The following is a 22,809-nucleotide window of genomic DNA, read 5'->3' as shown; positions in this document are numbered from 1 at the left end:
CTGCAGACACTATAAGGGCACTCAACTTGTAGAGATTGTTGCGCCTTACTCCTTTGCCGACTACCTTGCCAACAACATCTAGAATTTTTGCTGCTTTAGTTTTCTTGAAGCGTACTTCAAGCCCCCACAATCTATCATCGCAGCAACTAATAGTAGATTTCTCTTTATCTTGGGTACATAGAGCACATCTGATAGCTTCTTCTCTTCACCTATAGTAGCTGCCACAAAATATATGGTTCCAGACCTTTTGGCTGGACATTTAGCATTATTCCCAACAACAACATTGATGGGTTTCTATAGAGGCTTCCAGGAACTATACCAACCCTTCTTACTAGTCATGTGTCGGGATGCTCCACTATCCAAAATACATGAATCATCAACTAGAGCCTGAGCAGATGAACATACCTCTTCAATGGGACGACCCAAAGTTCAAGCTCGGTCTCGACATTGTTGACTAATTCTTTTCCCTTACATGAAGACTTCAAGGTGATGATTACCCAAGTTCAAAATCTTGGTCTGATTGCAAGTCTCATACTGAGTTCTCAGTATGATCCAAGCCTCTGTAGCCTTGGTAGTATGTTGAATCAGAGTAAGAACATAATCACTTACACTGACAATGGCACAAAGTGTGTCAGCATTGTGCCTTCTCCATGCCCGAAGAAGTGTAGCATCTGGCGGGAAGCATGTTTGCAAAGCTGTTGGGGCTAGGACTTCCCATTGGTTCTGCATTTCTAGGAGCTCATAAGAGTCTAGAATGGCATTTATTTTGAATTTTCAAAGAGTATAGTTCGTCCCATCAAACTTGCCTTCCGTGAAGGCAGGTGGAGGAATGCGCAAGACTGGTGCAACAACAGCAACAACAATAGAGGTAGAAGCCACTCCTAGGGTTCTATGCAAAGAAAGACTAAACTTTATGCACTATTCTTGCTAAGAGCACCTAAGCTCTAATACCATATAAGAATATGGCACAATAGAAAGAAATAGCAAGACAATGCACAATGGACAATGCAATAGATACACAATGGAGAGAATTTAAAATTTTGATTATACCAAAGAGGTACAAGTGATGGCATTGTCCACTCGTGCGCTCTCAAGTAGAGCTTAGATGGCAATCTAGATAGAATCTGGATGGAGTATGTACGAAGTGTAGAAGGGGGTGGATACTCACAAGCATTGGATGCCTTAGTCTCATGGCAACCATGTCCATATATAGTACTGTAGGTGGTGTGGTAGGCGCGTATACAACGAGGGAGGTTACATTGTATAGACATGGTCACTGCGTATGTACGAAGTGTAGAAGGGGGTGGATACTCACAAGCATTGGATGCCTTAGCCTCATGGCAACCATGTCCATATATAGTACTGTAGGTGGTGTGGTAGGCACGTATACAATGAGGGAGGTTACATTGTATAGACATGGCCACATATCAAGAACGCGGTCCACCATTAATGATGGACCTAATATCCGAGGGAATATTCTAGGAAATATTCTTCATACCATCATATCAAGAACGCGCCCCACCATTAATGATGGACCCAATATCCGAGGGAATATTCTAGGAAATATTCTTCATACCATCGTGGACCCCAGCTAACACACATATCCCTGACCATCTCCTAACCATCATCAATGGTCACAATAATGACCCCATTGGGTGGCGTCTAAGCCAGGGTTCCCACTAAAGACATATGCAACATGGCTACTCCTCATATGCATCGAAGTGAGATACATGCTGAGAGGCGGGCATTGAGTGTATACCAACAGACCTTGTTGAAGCTGTCACCCCAAAAGGTGAAGATATTATCCAGAATGCTTCTATCTTGAATGAAGCCAATTTGGGTGCCATGACTCAGGATCAGGGGGGGTCACTCATAAATATGTAAGCATAGCAAGTGGGTTCAATAGAATGGATTTTTAAAATCCCTTTTTTTCCATATTATTTACATATAGAAGGGTACCATTTAAGGGGATATTCACAAGTTGAATAGAAAAAAGGGTTTGTTTCATTCATGAAAAATTCACAGATAAGGGATTTTAAAAATAGGCCTTGAACGCACGTGATACAGAGGGTTTAATTATAGTGAATCCCTCGAGGAATCAGGTTTGGGAGATAAGGCTGTCAACATTATATGTATTTGGAGAGAATTTGGTAGGCATTTCCTAAGAAGGTGATGGGGCACCACTAACGAATATCTAAATGGTTTCACCACTTGAATTGAATCAGTCCCTCAAAGAATCTCCCCGCCGCATGTGTCTCAAGGCCATAATCTCATAAAAAACGGCCATGAAATCACCATCCATGATATCCTAGTGGTGCAAAAAAAGACTCTTTGCCCCTACGGTGGAAGGGCATGAAGTGAATCTCACAGCTCAATGATGAGAGAGAAGGGAGAGTGCAAGAAGGCCCTGATGAGGGAAGGGGGCACCACCTTCCACATGTGGGGTGAGGGCATCACAAAATCTCTCTTTAACCCCCACATGTTATACCAATACACTAGATGCCATGCTTATTTGATTAATTAAAAGGAGATCTCCAAAAAGGAGGTCTCCAAAAAAGCATATGGCTATGACCCGAAAGTAGGGGGATTTGACTCAATTAAAAGGAGGTCTCCAAAAAAGCATATGGCTATGACCCGAATCTAGGGGGATTTGCCTGAATGGTACCATCTAGGCTCCTCACAATGTCCAATCCCATCTCTACAATGGTGAGGGCCTACAATCTCAAAGAACTCTCAGGTGACCATGTCCTGAGCTAGAGTCCAAAAGGAGGCCCTCACATGGTACTGATAATCACCCTCTTGTCCTTGATCGATCAGATCTCCATGCGGGTGGTCTCCAACTAGGACTCCACCCACCACAGTGAGAAGAACGAACAAAATATGCCTCTATAGCATCTAAATCACTAAAAACATCCAAGAACAAGACACCCAATAGCCTTGCTGCTATCCTTTAAACATCTCCTAATACAGCCGAACACCTGAACCCTCTCAACCTGAATCAAATGACCCCAATTGACTCTCAACCGATTATTACTAACTCTGGTTGACTTTTTCAGACTTTCAAACAACTTCTTGTCTTCTAGACTTCTAGATTCTATTCTAGATTCAACAATCCTCAAATCTCCTATGTCAATACTTTTCTTCTCACTGCAGCTAAATGTCAAATTCAGCCTTGACTGAGCTGACTCAACTGACTTAGACCTTTCCAACAACCTTGTGTCCTCTGACACTTACAAACCCCCAAACCCCCTAGACTCCTCAATGATCCAACCTTAAAATCCCTAATCTAAGAGCAAGCTGGCCCCAGCTGACTCTGTTAGATATCCTTAGTCCATAAAATTGTCTCTAATTGACCCTCACAGACCTCTGAACTGTCAGACTCGACTCAAACTAGATTCCTCTCAACTCAAAAAGTTTAATTCTACCCTTTTGCCCCTTCATCTAACTTCCTCTGATACTCAGTTGACCCTGTCTAGGACACTGTTGACTCTCAGCTAACACTATCTGACTCAACCCTAACTCAAAAAACTTGACATCTTCACTCACAATTGTTTTTCTTCAACAAACTCAGTCAAAATGACACATCTATCACAACTAAAACACCATATCACAAAACTTTATCATCCACTTACAAACAGATTCAAACCCAAACACTGTCTTCTACATATAGACAAAACCAAATCAGTCTCAATAACCCTAAGATCTTGGGCTCAAACAAGAGAGAAAGAAGAAAACTGAGGGAACCTCCACAACTTCAAACCTCTTTGATGAATTCTACAGCCACCTTGGTAGATCTTCTTCTTCAAACACAAAGAGTAGTTGAGCCAAGTCCTGGATAGCACCAAGTTCCAACAGAGATGCAAATAGAGTTCCTATGCTTGCCTCAGTAACCTTCACTTGATCCTCTATCTCGCTTTGCTATGGTCTAACCCTCACCTACTCACACTACTTCCCTTCTCTCTGCACGCACTCACTGGGTTCTCCCAAAGCCTCCTCTTGTTATGCAACCTTCAGCCAAAAAAAAAACCCATTCATAGAAAAATAAACACTCTACTTCTCCTACCTTCCTAACAAGGAATTGCCATGCGTTGCCTTTGAACTACCCATGCACATCCCTTTCATCCTCTAGATTTCTTGGACGTCCTGATATCTTCACAGTCTCCCCTTCTAGCCATTGCATGGCCTTCCTATTTATCCTTTTCATGCGACATTAACTACACACTATTTTCTTGACTAGCATATGTACATCATATCCTTCTACAACTGTTTTTTCCTCCTCTCAACTTGTCTATGTCATGATTTCATTGGGCTCCAAAAACCTCTCACATATTTGCCCCAACCCCATTGTGAAACACTTGAAAGTGTTTCACTCTGTCTTCTTTGCTCTCTCTTTTTTTTAATATCAAAGGGTCTATGTAGTCCTTTCCTTATCAAGTGAGATACAACTTAACATCCTCCTAGATCAAAAGGGTACCATATCACCCTTTATAGCCATTCATCTAAATCTACCCTCCCACCTGGATCAAACATCTATAAGTAACCAGCATAGAATATCTTTCAATCCCGATCACCCTCTGGAGCCTTGTGCAAAGACATACCACCAAAAAAATCCACATGAACAATATGATCATCCCTTATTGGCAAACAAGAGCGCATTTTACACCTCTCTCAAAGACGAGAGATTCTAGCATCAATTTCCCTAAGCCAATCCTCCTCCTCCTTAGCTACAAGATTGCAACCACATAAAGATAGACTCCCTATGCTACAACGCATACTTGCCACACGTACTTACTCACCCAAATCATCAAGCATGTCTATCTCTAAAAGGTCATACATGTTTCCACTAACAACCTCACCTAGCATAGAGCCACAAGTCTCCTTAAAGCGCTTCTCTTCTTGTAGAGTAGAGTTTGCATGAAAATCAACATCACACCTACTTTCCACATCAACCAAGTTCTGGATCTTCTTCAAATACTCTGCATCCTACAAGCAACAACCCTTACTAAACACATCACAACCACCTGCCTAGATATCAACATAACCCATATCCAAAGGCTCAGCATCATTTGCACTAACATTCCCAGCAACAACCACATCCAAGCGTAACATCAATAACATCAAGAAAGGTATCAACAATGCATGGAGAAGCATCATTCAACTCACCTTGATCACACTCATCATCCACAATATCCACAAGATTTCCTAGCACTTCTATTACATATACAAGTGTCTACTCCACAAAGTCATCTTGCTTCAAATCCCTTCCTGAATACATGTCATTATCATGCTCCAAATCTATTTATGTTCTCTCACCAGCATTCAGCTCCAAAGCTCTATGAGTATCATTAGATAGGTTTTCCACCCCTTGCTCCACCAAGCTCTAATCCAAATCCATGTCAGCTTCATCTGAGGATCCTGTAGAATAAGCATCTTAGCTGTCAAAAGAGGTTGAATGAGTCCCTATATCCATTTCTAACTCTTATCCCATCTCTAAAATCTTGCATGTCTTCAAATCATACCTTATCATCTTATTGGCCAAAACATCCCTCAATAATTTCTTCAATCATACTCACATTACCCACCAATGGTTCTTGAGATTGCACTTGTCCTTGTCTGCGCACTTGACTTCCATTAACTCCATCCCTATTGGCAACATCCCTATTACCCTCTAGTCTTTGAATAATCGGATATATACCTCCTGGATCCCTTCTTGGTTGAAGACATTGAGGCACTATATGACCCCTCTCTCCACGATTGTAGCACTGGACCTGCTTCATTCTATTTCTTGGCTATCTCTCCCCTTGTGGTCTTCTTACTTGGTTTTGAATAGCCTACATAGCAAGATTCAAGTTTCTAATCTACTCAGTCAACCTCTCAATCTCTTGATGTAGCCCATCTTGCCCTCTATTTGACTCTACAACCCTTGGAGCCTCTACATGGGACTCCCTTTCCACATAAAGGTTCTACCACATGCCTGCTTGCTTCCCTTTCCTTTCTTGCCAGCTTTTGACTCCCTTTCCACATAAAGGTTCTACCACATGCCTGCTTGCTTCCCTTTCCTTTCTTGCCAGCTTTTGTTTCCTCATCTTCTTCTTCCATCGCTCTGTAGCCATCGTCATTGCCTCTGCATAAGTACCTGGATCCTTAAGGTCCACTTTTTCTTTAATGCTTCCATGCAACAATCCTATGAATCCGTCTTTCTTCAAGAAGTCTCGTGACACCTAGTTTTCTCCCAAAACCCTCTGAATTCTTCACTTCAAATCTATTCACAAAAACTATAGTTTCTAATTTCTCTCCTTAATATAACCTACTCAATTCTCTCCAAAGATCTTCTAGGATGTCCACTTTCCCATATCTCCTTCTCAAACCTCCCCTCAACATGTCCCAGATTCCTTTTTCATCCTATGTAGCCACATCTTCATACCACTCTCTGGCTACTCCTTCCAAAAGCAATCCCATCCTTCTTAATTTATAAGCATCTTCATCTCTATTGTTGCTAAGGGTTGCCAATTCAATCCTCCTTAAATTAGTAATTGGTCTACATCTTCACCCCTCTCTCCATTTGAACAACTCATACCCTGCTCCAACCACCATAGGTCTTGAGTTGATCTTCAAGTGGTCTCCAACCTGTTTATTAAAGCCCTATATAAGAACTCTTTGATCCACAGTGGAGGCACCAAAATATGAGAAGAACAAATAGAATCTACCTCTAAGGCATCTAAATCACTGAAAGCCTCCAGCACATGACACCCAACAGCCTTGCAACTATCTTCTAAACACCCAAAATATGAGAAGAACAAATAGAATCTACCTCTAAGGCATCTAAATCACTGAAAGCCTCCAGCACATGACACCCAACAGCCTTGCAACTATCTTCTAAACATCTGCTGATATAGTCAGACACCTGAACCCAAAATATGAGAAGAACAAATAGAATCTACCTCTAAGGCATCTAAATCACTGAAAGCCTCCAGCACATGACACCCAACAGCCTTGCAACTATCTTCTAAACATTTGCTGACATAGTCAGACACCTGAACCCTCTTAACCTCAATCAGGTGACCCACTAAAATGTCCTCTTGGGTCAAATATAACTCTCAATAACTCTGATCTTTATGACACCCAACAGCCTTGCAACTATCTTCTAAACATCTGCTGATATAGTCAGACACCTGAACCCTCTTAACCTCAATCAGGTGACCCACTAAAATGTCCTCTTGGGTCAAATATAACTCTCAATAACTCTGATCTTTATAAACATGTCAATACCTTTCTTCTGACTGTCAGATCAATCTTGACTGAGCTAACTCAGCTGACACAGACTTTCCACTCATGTGTCCTCTGAAACTTACAAACCCCAGACACTCTAGACTCCTCAATGATCCAGCCTTGCAATCCCTATAGCAACTAGCCCAGCTGACTCTGTTAAATATCCTTCGGTCCACAAAATTGTCTAACTAACCCTCACAAACCTCTACTGTCAGAGACTTGACTCAAACTAGCTTCCTCAAAAATCTTATTTCTATCCTTTTGCCCCTTAAGCTGACTTCCTCTGATACTCAGCTTACCCTCTTTGACACTACTGACTCTTAGCTAACACTATTTGACTCAGCCTTGATTCAATAGACTTTAGATCTTCACTCACAATTGTTTTTCCTCAACAAACTCAATCAAAACAACACATTCATCACAACTAAAACACCATATCACAAAACTCCATCATGCACTTACAACAGATTCAAACCCAAACAAAACTCTATCATCGACTTACAACAAATTCAAACCTAAACACTATCTTCTGCATATAGACAAAACTAAACTGTCTCAACAACCCTGAGACCCTCGGATCAAATAAGAGAAAGAAACAAGAAAACAGAGGGAACCTCCACAGCGTCAAACCTCTTTGATGAATTCTGTAGCCACCTCTGAAGATCTTCTTCTTCAAAGACAGAGCGATTGAGCTAAGTCTTGAGGGTAGCACCAAGTTCCAGGCAGAGATCCCACGCTTGCCTCAGCAAACACCAGTTGATCCTCTGTCTCTCATGCACTCCCTCTGCCCTGGTCTAACCCTCACCTACTCACGCTGCTTCCTTCTCTTCTCTCTACACACTCTCTAATGTGTTCTCCCAAAGCCTCCCTCCTATTCTGTGACCTTCAACCCAAAAAACCCCATTCATAGAAAAAAACACACACTACTTCTCCTACCTTCCTAATAAGAAACTGTCACACTTTGCCTTTGAACTCCCCATGCACATCTCTTTCATCCTCTAGGTCTTTTGGATCTCCCCATATCTTCATGCACAATCTCCCCTTCTAGCCGTTGCATGCCCTTCCTATTTATTCTTTTCATACTACATCAACTACACACTATGTTTTTTTCTGTAACGCGAGATTTTTATTTGTACCAAGCAGTGTCCTTACGGATGAGAGCTGGAAGTAAGACTCGATCACGATACCTTACCCCAAACACGCACACGCTTCACCAATTGCTCTACCGCACTGCTGGTAACTTGTTCTAGACTAACATATGTACATCATATCCTTCTACAACCTATTTTTTCAATGAGTTCTCACAACGAATTAGGGTTTTCTCTTGAAGCCGTTAGAGGGATGCAAGGCCCGTGCGGAGGCTTCTCTCCTGCTCTCTGAAGATCTATCTTGCAGCCCCTCTCTCTGCCTAAAACAACGAAGTGGCCGCCAAAATGGTAGCACCCTCCTCTTATTCTCCACCACAGGCTCAGGACCTACATCTCCTGCTCTCGCCAACGAGGAAAGCTAGGCCGAGAGGCTTGCCTGGTTAGGTTCATCTCCACCGTAGGATCAGGACCTACATCTCCTACTCTCGCCAAGGAGGAAGGCTGGGCCGAGAGGTTAGGAGGAAGGCTAGGCCAAGAGGCTTGCCTAGTCAAGAATCTCCACCACAGGCTCAGGACCTACATCTCCTGCTCTTGCCAAGCGGCTTCAAGTGGGGTGGAAGGGCATCCTCTTGCAGGCTTGGTGCCAAGGGTAGGACAAGCAAGGTGGACGAAGCACTAGCTTGGGGACCGACGTGCTCTACCCACTAATGAATCAGATTACCCTGGAGACTAGGGAGCATGACTATGGGAGATCCTTTAGGGAGGAAATTCAAATTTTGATGGGGGACGGGATGCCAGATCGCCATCACTAAAGCAATCATCTGCAGAGACTCTTAGAGATACCCTACCGACCATCCAATCGATAAAATCAGAGACAGACCATCATGGGAAAGCTGTAAACACTTGTAAGGGGGTCAAATGCAGGGTGAAACCATGGTGCCATCTTGCAAAAGAATGCATAAGAAGCACTATGTATCACGAGAAATGGGACCTTATTGCATCACTCCGTCAGGCTCTATGAGCCACCACCAATACGGGTGAATCAAACTCCACCAGAGTGTACACAGCCATCGATTTATTTTTTTGGCTCGTCGATAAGGGTTGCATGGAGCAAGTCTCGACATGTCTGGAGTGTCTGCAGGGGGATGGCTCCATACGATCTTGAAAACCAAAGAAAAGGCCGTGAGGGAGCCATCCGTCTTGACCCACATAAAACTTGGGATCAGACCTCAAGCTTGACTAGTTGTGCCTTGGAGAATGCCTAGCAAGATGTAATGTACCACATGGTGGCAAGGAGCACATGGTTGTCCATAATCACATGGCGGCAGCGGGAGGGATGAGTAGGCATTGGTCCTATATAAAAGCTTCTTCAAAAGAAGGGGGGCTAGCTCTACTGCTTGACTAAAATCTTAATCCAAAGGCGTCTGATCGGGGTGCCCTTGGGAACTAATGGAAAGACTCGATTGGGCATCAAGTCATGCTGGGTGAAGGATGTACCCAAAAACCACATGACTTGTGCCAGTTCATGTGAGTTTTGGAGGCTAAGAAGAAGGTCTCAACGGCAAGGGATAAATCTCTAGACGTTTTTCTCCTCTTCTGAGAGATACACAATTGTGTCCTCTGCAAACTCCAAGTCAAGAAGCTCCTATTGGGATCTAATGGGAAGAAGACAGAGTCCCTAGAGTCTTGTCTCGTATGCGGAGAGAAAATTTCTCAAAACCTTAGCTATGAAGAGGAAAAGGAAAGGGGCAAGGGAGAATCCTTGTTTGACTTATCTAGAAATCGAAAACCTATCCCCCTTGGCACCCTGGATGAGAACTTCGCTATGAGCTACCGAATAAAGGGTGGAGACACCCTTAATCCATTCTGTTGGAAAGCCCATCCTAAGCATGGTTCCCTCCAATAAGGCCCAATCGACTCCATCATAGGCCTTCTTATAATCGAAAAGTGGCACTACCATATCCACCCTACGAGACCTTGTTTAAGTTGTTGCCTCCCAAAAGGTGAAGATATTATCCAAGATGCTTGTATCTTGGATGAACCTACTTTGGGTGAGATGAATCAGGTTAGGGAGATGAGGCTGTATCTGATGTCTTTGGTGAGGGTTTGGTAAGCATTTCTTGATATGGTGATGAGGCACCACTGACAAATATCTAAATGGTTTCACCACCCTCCTTCATAATGAAGTGAATCTCACCCTTAGAGAATCTCTCCGCATGTGTCATGAGGCCATGCTTTCATTAAAAACGGCCATGAAATCACGTTCCATGATATCCCAGTGGTGCAAAAAAAAGAGAGACTAGTCACCTCGCCTAGGCACTTGTCCCCACGCAGTGGAAGGGCATGAAGTGAATCTCACAGCTCAATGAAGTGAATATCACAGATCAATAAGAGAGAAGGGATAGTGCAAGAGGGCGTGGAGGGCAGGGGGCACCACCTTCCACATATCTCCCAAACTCTCTCCCTCGTTGCCTCCACACCTGTGGGATGAGGGCATGTGGCTATGACTTGAACTTGGGGGAATTTTCCTCAATGGTACCATTTAGACTCCTCACAATGTCCAATCACGTCTCTACAATGGTGAGGACCTGCAATCTCAAAGAAATCTGAGGTGACCATGTCCTGAACTAGAGTCCAAAAGGAGGTCCTCACATGGTACTGATAATCCACCCTCTTGTCCTTGATCAATCAAATCTCCATGTGGGTGGCCTCCAACTAGGACTTGGGCTAGGGTTTGCTCTTGAAGTGGCTAGAGGGATGCAAGTGTTAAGAATCATGGATACAGCTCTCGTAATGATAATCAACTACCTAATGAGATGCTAATCCTACTCTAATGACAACACAATTAACATTACTAATCTAAGGTGGATGATACCTAAGTGAACTCATGATGATGAGTATGTGTAATAGACTCAAGCACAATTAGGTTAGAAGATTAAGACTTGTACTCATAAAGAGGCTTAAGATGTGTGCAAGTGATATATTTTATTACTTAAAATGCCCCCCTTTTATATGAGGAGCTACACCCTTGGGCTTGAACACCCCCCTTTTATATGAGGAGCTACACCCTTGGGCTTGAACATCAATGTGGGATAAATTCCTTTTCTCATGTGGCTTCATGCTAGACTCTGCACTTTCTTGGCTACTCATTCTCACTCCCTACCTCTTTCTTGCGCTCTTTCGCACCACATTTCTCAACACCCTCCTTGGTGTGCCAAATATTTTGGCTACTCAAGGTGGTTGGATGTCAGTTACAACATATTTTTACCCTCCCTTATTTTTTACTTGGCTAGGTAACTCCTCAGAGGCTCTTTAGCTTGGTTACTCTCTAGCTCAGAGGTTACTTTTAGAGATCGTCGAGTTTATTTTCACTCCCCCAGGGTGCTACTTTGGCTATTCTCTGGTGGTCGAGTGTTTTACATCAATTTGCCTACTCATTTGGTGGATTTTGAACATGTGATTTAGGGTAGGGGTAGTGGATTGGTAGCTTCTTTGTTTCTTAAAGTTGATGCCGATGTCATGGTAGCCTCTTGGTTGCTATGACCTTGACTCCACTTCTTCTTCTTGTCGATGACGTCTTCTTCTTCTTGTCGACTTTTGGTTTTTCTTGTGCACACCTATGCTTGCATACTCATTTTGTGCAGTGTTTTTACAAAGGATTTACTCTTCATTTTCACACACACTAGCGTGCTCATTTGGCCGCATTTTACATCCACCTTTGACTTACAGTCACTCACATATGATTGCCCATTTGGCGATGAAAAATTACAAGGGTTACATGAAAATAATTTGTTGTTGATGATGATGATATCTAGGGAAAGCATTACACAAGGCCTTATAAGTGCAAAAGTGGTTGGGCCCATACTATGTATTCCAATTTGTTACCTGCCTACCAAAGGTTCTGAAAAAAGCATTGCACTTTGTGCTTTTGAGCTATGGGAGCATTCAATGGCATGCCATTGGCCATATATTTTCAAAATTGACCCCGTGGATCTCTAGATCATCCCTATTTTTGCCATAAAAATCTTGATACTTTAAAGACACCTGCTCCACCATGGGAGGAGGAAGTGGACCCACCCCCAAACCTCAAGGAACCAAACAAGAAGCAGCAAGAGTGATAAAATTTTGGGCATCCGTATTGCCATCACTATCTTTGGGCGGATCTACAGTATCGGTTGGAGCAGATTGCCAGTATCCTCTGTGAGCTGGGAATACTATCCATGGCCCTTGGTGCCTTGGGGTTATGCTAGCCCGCGCCAAGGAATATGCATCTTTATGGGGATGAGGTGCAATGGAGCAGCGTAGCACGAACCCACCGAGTCCCGCTCCGCTCGGGCTTGTGACACTTTATATCAGAGCATGGTTGGTTTTGGAAGCCTATGTGAGGCGTGTGATGCCAGGATGGTAAGAACGGCAAGAACGGCGAAAACGTAAAAAACGACGAGTTGGGTTGAGTCCATGTGACGGCCACACAAGCCGAACGGCACAAAAGTTACCGACGGAGATTTGAGCCTCAAGATGAAGGAATTTGCCCATGGTTGCTTGTACCTACCTCGAGCAGCGGGAAGCAAGGCACAGGATGATGTGGTTGGTCAAACCCGCCAGGACCCTAAGTTGCTGACACAAGGCATCTCAAAACAACGTAGTTCCCGACAGGGGCCCGAATGATGGAATCTGGGGACATGCTATATATTTAAAAATGATCAATTTTTCGAGGAGATCGCAACCGCGTGGTCCATTCCAAGAGATTCCAAAGTTGGCCAATGCGCCATGTGGCTAGTGGACAGTTGGGTTCCATGTGAGGTAAGGTTTCCGAGTGCAAGTCTAGCTAAAGATGGTGGCACATAAGCTAATTAGAGAAGCATGCCACTAGATCCTAGTGGGGCTGACAGCACTTCAAAAGCAAAAGAAGAATAATGGGCAATGTGATAAAGTGGCACTTTATAGATCAGCAGCACCTCAGATGGGGGCCGCGGGCTGGTAGCCACTCAAAGGTCAAGGAAAGAACCTTGGAAGCAAAGGGGCCACGCACAGAGAGACAACACCGGTTATGGGGCTGGGTTTTATTATGCTAAGAAATTAGATGCGATGAAATGGGACGTCGTGTTGGTGTGGTGCCCAAGAGAGAGCAGAATGCAAGCCACCTAGCCAATCATTTGGGGATCATGTAAGCGAGAGAGAAATCCGCTAACCATGATTCGCCTTGTGGCAATGGAGCCACCCTCTCTTTATCATCACGATGCAAATGGGTTAGGCCGGAGGAGCCAAAGTCCTTTCAAATCATTAAGGATTACGTCTTGGGCAGATGCAGCAAAAAGTAGAAGCCCAACTTCTCCATAGTGCAGAGCATGGGATAGGCCCGAGGAGCCGAGTCCCTCTTCCGATCATTTAGGAGGATCAAGCCAAAGGGTGAACGCAGCAAAGCAAGAGCCCGCACTCCTTCGCAACAGTGTAGAACACGGGTTAGGCCGGAGGAGCCGAAGCCCCTTTTCAGATCATGCAGGATCAAGTCAAAGAGTGAACGCAGCAAAGCGGGAGCTCACACTCCTTTGCAGTGCTACGCAGAACACGGGTTAGGCCGCCGGAGGAGCTGAAGCCCCTTCTCAAATCACCAAGGATCACTTCGGGTAAGGCAAGCATGCCAAGCCCCGCACTCCTTCGCAGTGCCAACAAGTAGGGTGAAGGTGTCAACATCCCTTTTCAGGTTAACAAGAGCCAAGCAATCAACCTTCACAAAGACCACCGAGCTACAGTCCCAGTAACCAACCTGGAAGATGTAATAATGTTGGCACACATCAGGCATGCAGGTGAGGGTAAGGCCCAAGATGGCACAAGAGACCCATGACCCAAAGAAGGCAACACTGAGTCCTCCTCCTGGGTGAGGGTAGGTCCTAGGAGAGGCACCAAGATCCCTGTGCCTTGCAGACTGCTACTGTGAGCAGCTCTCCAGACAGAGAGTGGTCCCCCCTTATGGCCGTGTAGCCCAGAAGAGGCACACGTGTCACCCACCACCGACCGCAACACCGAAGACTCGCCTAGGTGAGGGAGGTAAGGCCAAGCAAGGCACCAAGAGCCCTGGGCAATGCAAGCAGTTCTCCATACCTTGAGGGGTCCCCATGTGGCCGTGTAGCCCGCCATGGTGTACGAGCTACCCGAATAAAGCACCGCCGAATAAAACCGCACTCGGGTGAGGGTAAGGCCGAGACACGGCACCAAGATCCCCGGGTCTTTGACCTCAATAAAGGAAAGCAGGCCATGCAGTGGTCCAAGGATGTGGCTGTGCGGGCCATCAAGGCGGCACACAAGGTCACTGTGCGGGCCGTCAAGCGGCACACATTTGATTCACCTCGACAACACCCATGGGTTCTAAGGTTCCATAAGCGCTTTGGAGCCCATGATAGCCCAAATTGGAGCAATCCGGGGAGAGCAAAGTTTCTTTGGGCAAGAACATGCCAAATCAAGTCAGAAAGGACTGTAGAGGCACAAAGTTATGTGACTTGGGAAAGCAGGTTTGAAGAAGGTGAGTACTTTGAGCTCTCAAGTGCAAGACAAGGACCGTAGTGCTGAGCATACAGCACTTTGTGTGAGGGGGTGAACAGGTACAGCTCGATTTGAAATAGGTGGACTCGAGTTGTGTGGCTCATGAGTTACATGGCTTTGGAAAGCAAGTTTAATGAAGGGGACTACTTGCAAGCGCTCAAGCATAGGACATGGAACCGTAGTGTGCCGGGCACATAGCACTCTGGGTGTGGGCGTGAACAAGTACAACTGGAGATGGGCAAGTGGACCCGAGTTGTTTGACTCGCCACTCACCGAAGATGGAAACAGCCGTTTGTGCAAAGTGGTAGTTGTGCAGATGGTTGGGTGAGGCAAAGTGGCAGTTGTTTCACTAAAGTCCAAAGGGAGACTTGGCCCAGGTTACCTAAAGATGGAAACAGTTGGATGTGCAAGTAATAGTGTGCATGCAATTGGGTGGGACAGAGTGGCAGCTGGCTCACTCAAGTTCAATGTGGAAAGCACTCATATCTAGCCAAAGGGCAAAGTGGATGCAAAGTAGAAGGTAAAACTTGGGACCTAGCCGTCCAAGCAAAGCTTGTTGGCATGATGTCTAAGAAGACTGGAATCTTCACGATACGACAGGACACATTCAGAACTTAAGGTTCAAGGTGATGGTGCAAAGTCAGGAAACGAAGCTAATGTGAAGGTCCTCATGGTGTCATGGGGGCCTAAGCAAGACTAAGTGGAGGGACTTTGCGCCTTGGTGAACAGGAACATGCATACTTAGACTTAAAGGTCAAGACCGCCTCTGAATAGGTTTCGGGGCAGTTTGTTGGCTAGAGCATGGCAAAGCAAGTCTTGGTGTCAAGGCAAGCTAGAGCACTCAAATCAGGGTGAACCAAGGCTGAAGAGGTGCAAAGGTTCGAATGCCAAAGGATCGCGGTGGTTTCACTTGGTGTCACGTGGGGACAAAGGCACTTTGTCAAAGAGGATCAATGCACCTATGTACCAAAGCAGGTTGATTCAGGGCAAGAAGCTCCAAAGCAACCAAGTGCAGGGTTGGAAGTGGCACAAGAGGGGGAAAACCAAGCTAGAGTCAGTGAGGTGGGCAACTCTTGTCCATGAAGATTTTTGCACAAAGAGCTCAAGGGGCATCGGTGAGCATCAAGGCTCAAGAGACAACGCTCCAACGGAAAGGAATGTGAAGTCAAATTTGAAGAAAAGATGTTGCAACCAAGTTGGTGTCAACTTGGTGGACAAATCTCAACTTCCTTGAAGGCTTATGCATTCTAGGCAAAACTTCTTTGCCTCAAGTAATCACTCTTACTCACCTCAGACGACAGGAGCTTCGGTGAGACCACGCAGTCACCTCGCCAAATTTTGGGGGATTGGGAGACTCTCAAGTGGGGGCTTAAAGTTGGGGTCTTTAGAAGAAAAAATTCAAAAATACAAATATATGCACCATTTTTCTTTGTAAACGGGTAGACACTAACCTTGCTGATGGCTATAAAGCAGGGTTAAGACCTCCCGTGTTTATTTACTACTTATTACTACGCATAAAGATCATACTTCAAGGTGCATACACTCAACCTTTGGTTTCGAAGGAAATTGACGAGGGCGTCAATTCCATAAAGGGGTATGTGAGGTGGGAATCCTATCCAAGGCCCTTGGTACCTTGGGGGTATGCTAGCCTGCGCCAAAGAATATGCATCTTTATGTGGATGAGGTGCAAGGGAGTGGCGTAGCAAGGACCCATGTTAGGCACACATAGAAGCACTCATGCACCGGGTAGGCACGTTAGGCCTCCCGCGTGTTGCGAGTGAGATTTCGTGGTGCCGAGTGCCTTTGGGGGATGCCCTCCCCACCTTGACAACGATAATGCCGAAACGTGGAAACGGGACCGAAAAGTGTGGACACGGCAGACCGACAAGCCGGCGAGCCGTGCCATGTCGACGGGGACCGAGACGCGGCCAAGTCGGCGGATCATGGATTGAAGGCAAGATGGAAGGCAAGTCCCGAGCCTAGGCCATGGGAGCCGGACCGGGCAAGAAGGCAAGTGAATGGTGAGACCCGCAAGGAAAACGCGCGAGACGACGCGCGAGACAGGCCGGTTGAGCCGTGTCATGAAGCTTGGTTTGTGGAAGGCCGCCCCGCTGCTAGATGTCCAAGTCACACTCCGCCCAAGCTTGTGACATCCTCCTTATGAACATCTTCCTCCCTGAATTCTTTTGGATCCAGATCATGGCACTTGTCACGTCCGTGAAGTGCAACAGAAATAAAAGAATCGCAAATAGCATGAGCATTAACACATAAAATAAAAATACATACGACACCATCCAAAATGGAGCAAGAATGCAATGAGACAATAGGAGGAGTTAACAATCACCAAAATATGTCATGTCATATGGATTGAGGAAGGAGATTTACCCAAGCCAAGTCCATGTAGGTGCCAACATAATCGTAAAAATCAAAACAAGACCGAAGACATGATTGAGCACTTGACTGTAGTGAGATCGCGAAAGGTGCTAGTAGATTTACCAACACAACATTTTGTAGTTTAATTAAAAATATTATGAAGCATTGATAAGATAGCAAACAATTAGAAATAAAGAACATCATGTTGTGTTACTATAATTCCATCTATTACCAGATTGCATATCCAGTCACAAAGATAACTCATCATCAGAAGCGCTTAGTGCAAAGGTGTTCAAATAGCTTCTAGAATATGAGTCAAAGAGACACCGATGTTCTGATGATGTTTGGAATCCTAACTGAAAATACTACTATACTATGGTAGTATCTCAAAGTTAACATAAAAACGTACGATCTACAGTCTGGGTGTAGCTTCCACACCCATCCGAGGTTATTTAAGTATCCACTCAGGCCTGGCAACTTGAGGACTAGGTGTCTTGGGAAGATCTCCTTCTATCCAAGAGTATAATTAATTGGCTTGCACTTATATGCATCTTACTTGGCATGATGTCAAGTTTACTAAGCCTCCATGCAACCTACCTAGCATGGTGTCAAGTTTACTAAGCCGTCCCTAACCATCTGGCCACATATGGGCAACATCTACTGTCTAAACTAGGAACTGTCTCGCGGGTGCTCGAATGCTCAACACAATGGCTTCTCCTCATATAAAGGAAAGAGTCTTACAGAAGAGAGTAACCATCACCTGCAAAAGCATAGTGTCAAGGACAAGGATGAGCATTGATTTCTAGCACATACCCACTCTGACAAGTTGGGCATTCTTTTGTTCAGGGATTTGCAGGGATTATCATCCATATGTGGTTTGTGTGGCAAGGGTTGGTGCTATGGTTTAAATAAGGTTGGTTCTCTCCATGCTCTAGCCAAGAAGCTCTAATGTGACCAAACAACTCATAATGGATCAGCCCAACAATTGGGGGGTTTGATTCCCCAGCTATTTGATTATCAATTTAGTTTCTTGTTCAAATTATTTTCCTTTTGCTAATCTTTTTTTTTTGACGAATCAAAACAAAAATCACCGCTCTGTTTTTTTTTTTCGGTATTCACAAGGACATGGATTAGAATTTGATCTTTCTTTCTTTCTTTCTTTTTTTGGGGTGTACAAAAGAAAAAAAGCATTCATAATGGATATGGTCATATATATTATTAGAATTTGATCTTTCTTTGTTTTTTTTTTTGGGGGGGTGTACAAAAGAAAAAAAGCATTCATAATGGATATGCAGTCATATATATTTTTCAAACTCTTCCAGGAAGAAGAAAAGAGGAGGATGGTGCAGGAGACAGGTTTAGAGATGCGCCAAATCAATAACTGGTTCATTAATCATCGAAAGAGGAATTGGAGCGATCGCGCAACTTCTAATGTGCCATCTACAGGTAAACGAAAATTAAGTAATTAGATTTTCATTTCCTTTTCCCCCCTTTTTTTAAAATGGTAGGATTTACATTGGTTGCAGGTTCAACTTCTCAACACTAAATCATGCTTTTGCATGGATCAGCAAAAGCTTTCAAAGCTTCTCTCTCAAGTTTTAATGAATATTTTGGAATTAGCTTAAAAGGTTCTGGATCAAACAAGAAATCTGTTTCAGAATTTTTATAAAGACGTGCCATAGTTTACTGGCAATCTAATTTTAAATATGTGCATTATGCTTCTAAATAATGCCAATCCAATTGATTAATCACTCTCTTTGGAAGAATAGAAGATCTATTGTAGAGATCTATTGTAGAGTTCAATGTCTTTACATTATTGTATGATTCTAGTGACTCTCTACACTATTATTCTCACTATTCTTGCCCTTTCCGTAGCATTCACCCACTTGTCACTCTCTCTTGCCATCTCATTTTGTCACATCTATGCACATAGTGATGTAGCAATAACAGGTCCCCACTAGTGCTTTTAATTCAAATATAGAATCAAAGATGCTTGTGTTAATCGTACGTACATTTTGAAATCAAATATATTTCAAATTTTAAACTGTGAATATCTTCTTCTGTGTATAGTGTGGTTTTTGATCTCATGCTCCTACAATCGTGTCACCCTTGCATGCACCCTGTCTCTTGGTGAAAGGATACCTTTTAGGGATAATTCAATATTCACAATACCTTTTAGTGTCTTCACACCACTGGTTATTGTGCGTGAAGGAGCACATGGCCTAAAGGCTTCTCTCACTCAATGGAGATTTCCAAGAAAGGTTGCTCCATGGTTGTTATAATGTGCTAGTTGGGTAACACACAATTGCATGTACACGTATAAAATCTGCATATTGCTTACACACATGCATGTGGTAATGATAGGTTCTCTTAGTTATGGTCATAACATAGGTCATACATGTAAAATCTACATACTGCTTACACACATGCATGTGGCAATGCTTAGGGCACTAATAAGGATCTAAGCTAGCTAATACCATCTCACTGGTGAAAATGTTAATATTGGGAATGGTGTACATGCATATGTTACATTGCATTGATATTGGGATGAGAGCACATGGCCATGTTAAGAACCATATATATAACCTACAACCGTTTGCAAGTAAAAGTGTGTAAGGAAGGGTGCACATGCATGGATCAAGTGGCATGTGTGTTGCATGTGTGTTGGGATGATAAAGCATGACCTTATACATCTCAATTAAGGGTCACCAACACCATTTTTGCAAGTGAAAGGGTGTACTTACCTTGAATATCTCTCATGTGTGTAAAGATGAGGGAAAATTTTCATGCTCCACATAAAACTAAATCCAGGGTTCTTAGGCAACCCTCAACTCCCCTTTGTTTAAAAAAAAGGTTTATGAAAGGGTGTGCTTGCATTCATCACCTTGCTCGAGTGTTTGCATTAGGCCGCATGGCCATGTTTAAATAGGACTACACAATCAAAGACTCTAAGGTAATCCCTAACACATTTTTTCTATTTGAAAAAAAGGTGTAGGAAAGGATATACATGCATACATCACCTTGCATGGGTGTTAAGATAACGTCTTATGGATGTTTCTAAGGGAACTACATAATTAAGGATCTAAGGTTACCATCAACAACACTGTTTTTTGATAAACAAATGTAAAGAAGGGTGTGTATGCGTACATCACATGTATGTGTACATGCTCACCTTTATGGCACTACACTATTGAGGGTATAAGGTAGTCCCTCGCACCGTGGAAGGGGGCATAAAATGGTGTGCATGCATACATAACTTTGCATGGGTGTTGATATGATGGTACTAGGTGCACTTCAAAGTGCAAAGGGTAAGATTGGCCTAGCCTTCCACTACTAAAAGGCAGTATAGAATGAGGTACACGTATACATCACCTTACATGGGGGTTGTAATGAAGGAGTACAACCATATTAGCACAATTGTATTGAGGAAACTACATGATTGATGGTCTAAGGTACCTCGGTAGCACACTTTTGTGCATGACAGAAGGATGTCGGGGAATATGTAAAAAATGCATACATTGCCTCATCACTCTCTTTTGTGTATGGAAGGCTCATGGAAGGATGTAGGGAAAGACATACATGCATGTGTGTGAGGTTCAGAGCACATGGCCATGAGTGCACATCCTAGCACATCTAAGTAAAAGGCCTCATACAACCATTAAGCATCATTTCATAAGCAAAAGAAAATAGGGAAGGTTTTACAAGTTTTCCTTCAACATATCTCATGTATATCATGCTAGGGCACATGGACATGCTAAGGACACATCACAATTGAGGGTCTAAGTGGGTGTGAGGCAGCTCAAGAAAATAAAAAGGCCACTATAGCTCGTCGACTCACCACCTTTAGAACACTCACAAGCATAAGGGGCACCACCAGCTTCTCTAGCTGGAAAGATAAATCTCTCTCACTTTACACCACCCAGAGATACCCAAAGAAAGGCAGTTTTAACAGCTCACATATTCCATTATAAAAACCTTTTCTCTGTCAGCAAGGCTAAGCCACTCAGATTCCATTAACCCGACCCTATTATCCATTTACAAGAGGTGGTCCATCACCATACTTTATCAAATGACAAGCTTCAATCACTCATCCTCACACTCTCCTTTAGCAGACACTCACAGCAAACAACTCACACACACACTGCCTAAGCTTCTCTTGGTCTCACACCAGAAGTCTCGAAATAAGGCAGCTACCTCCAGTAGAAAACCAGCAGTTTCTTTGGTGTCTCTGCAGAATCAGCCCTCTATATCACCAACCTTGTGATCAGCCCTTCATACCATACAGCTGTGTCTCTTGTTTTTGTCTGCAGCAGCAGCCTCAGCACGAACCCTTCTGCGCTAACGAGCAGCTCTCCTAAGGTCACCTACACACTCGGCTCCAAGCGCCTGCAGCAGCCAGCCATTTTCCCTCTGGACCTGGCACCTTTCTTACTCGGCGACCCTCCTCTTCAATCAATGCCAGCAGCCCTACACCCTCCAAAGAAAACCTTTAACAAAGGCAGCAGCCCTTCTCATACTTCTTTCTATAGAATGACCAAAGCCCCCGTCCGAGTGTAGCAGCGCCAACCTGTCACCTAGCGACTTTGGTGCACTTCTCTACGATCGCAATAATCACCGGCTCCGTCTACTGCACACTTTGCTCATACCCGCTCCCTGCCTAGCCACACAGAGGCTTTCTCCTCTCCCCTCACTAAGTTCCACACGGCCCACACCAACCAGCTCTTTGTGCTCACGCCAGTCGACCGGCCACACATCTATAGTGCTCGCCAACCCTCAACAGCGTGGCCCAGTCACTTCTGCGCCGCCTGTGGCTGTAGCTAGGCAGGCAAGAAACACACAAGGGGCCTTCTCTCCCCCGTCGACTCCCAGCCGAATCACCCGCTTCTCTGCACCCAGCTGCACTCTTAGGCGGCTCCCATATGCGGCCCTCCTGCAGCTACTCCACCAGGTGACCGACCGGACAAGCACCCTTCTCTATCCTTCACTCACACCTCTGGCGGCTTTTTTTCTCTCTCCACACCTCGCTTCTCGCCAGACCCTTCACTTTCGCCTGCAGAACGCAGAAACCTTCCACTCCTTTTTTTCACTTCTCCCACAGGCTCTAAGCGGCCACTTTTTTTATGTCTTCGCAGCGCCTCACAGTCACGATCTTCAGGGCCCGGTTTTGGCGACCACCACTCCTACAGACGGCAACCCCGTCTCTGCAGCAAGTGTCCTCCAGCTCTCGTCGGCGACCCGGGGTCTCTCCCTCGCCTGTGCAAGGTTCTCTATCAAAGCGGCTCCCTTACTTCGTTTCGCTTCTGCAGCAACTCCACCAGGTGACCGACCGGACAAGCACCCTTCTCTACTGGCTCCGTCTACTTTGCTTGTGGCTGCACACCCTTCTCTATCCTTTACACACACACCTCCCGCCGCTTCTTTTTCTCCCCCCTTCGCTTCTGTACCGGCCCCTCCTCTTTTTGCGATTGGCACCTTCCACCACCTCCTTCACGCCGTCGCGCCACCCTTCGAGATATCCAGCTGGCTGCCAAAAGACCTT

At 44.6% G+C, this 22,809-nt stretch overlaps 1 protein-coding gene across 1 annotated transcript in view; it reads left to right on the top strand.

Annotated features, from left to right (window-relative positions):
* The window catches only part of LOC147621396 (homeobox protein knotted-1-like 4), a 131,723-nt gene extending 112,782 nt beyond the window's left edge, over nucleotides 1-18,941 (top strand). Inside the window, exons 5-6 of the mRNA XM_086824556.1 lie at nucleotides 18,593-18,716; nucleotides 18,797-18,941. Coding sequence (XP_086680682.1) covers nucleotides 18,593-18,716; nucleotides 18,797-18,816 — 144 coding nt within the window. The 3' untranslated portion in view covers nucleotides 18,817-18,941. The remainder of the gene's footprint in view (nucleotides 1-18,592; nucleotides 18,717-18,796) is intronic.
* Nucleotides 18,942-22,809: the final 3,868 nt, after the last annotated feature.

Source organism: Cibotium barometz, chromosome 30 (genome assembly GCF_041138505.1).
Source record: "Cibotium barometz isolate CiBa-2024 chromosome 30, ASM4113850v1, whole genome shotgun sequence".
Lineage (NCBI taxonomy): Eukaryota > Viridiplantae > Streptophyta > Polypodiopsida > Cyatheales > Cibotiaceae > Cibotium > Cibotium barometz.
Note: the sequence above shows the minus strand (reverse complement) of the source record. Positions and strands in the feature narration are given on the sequence as shown.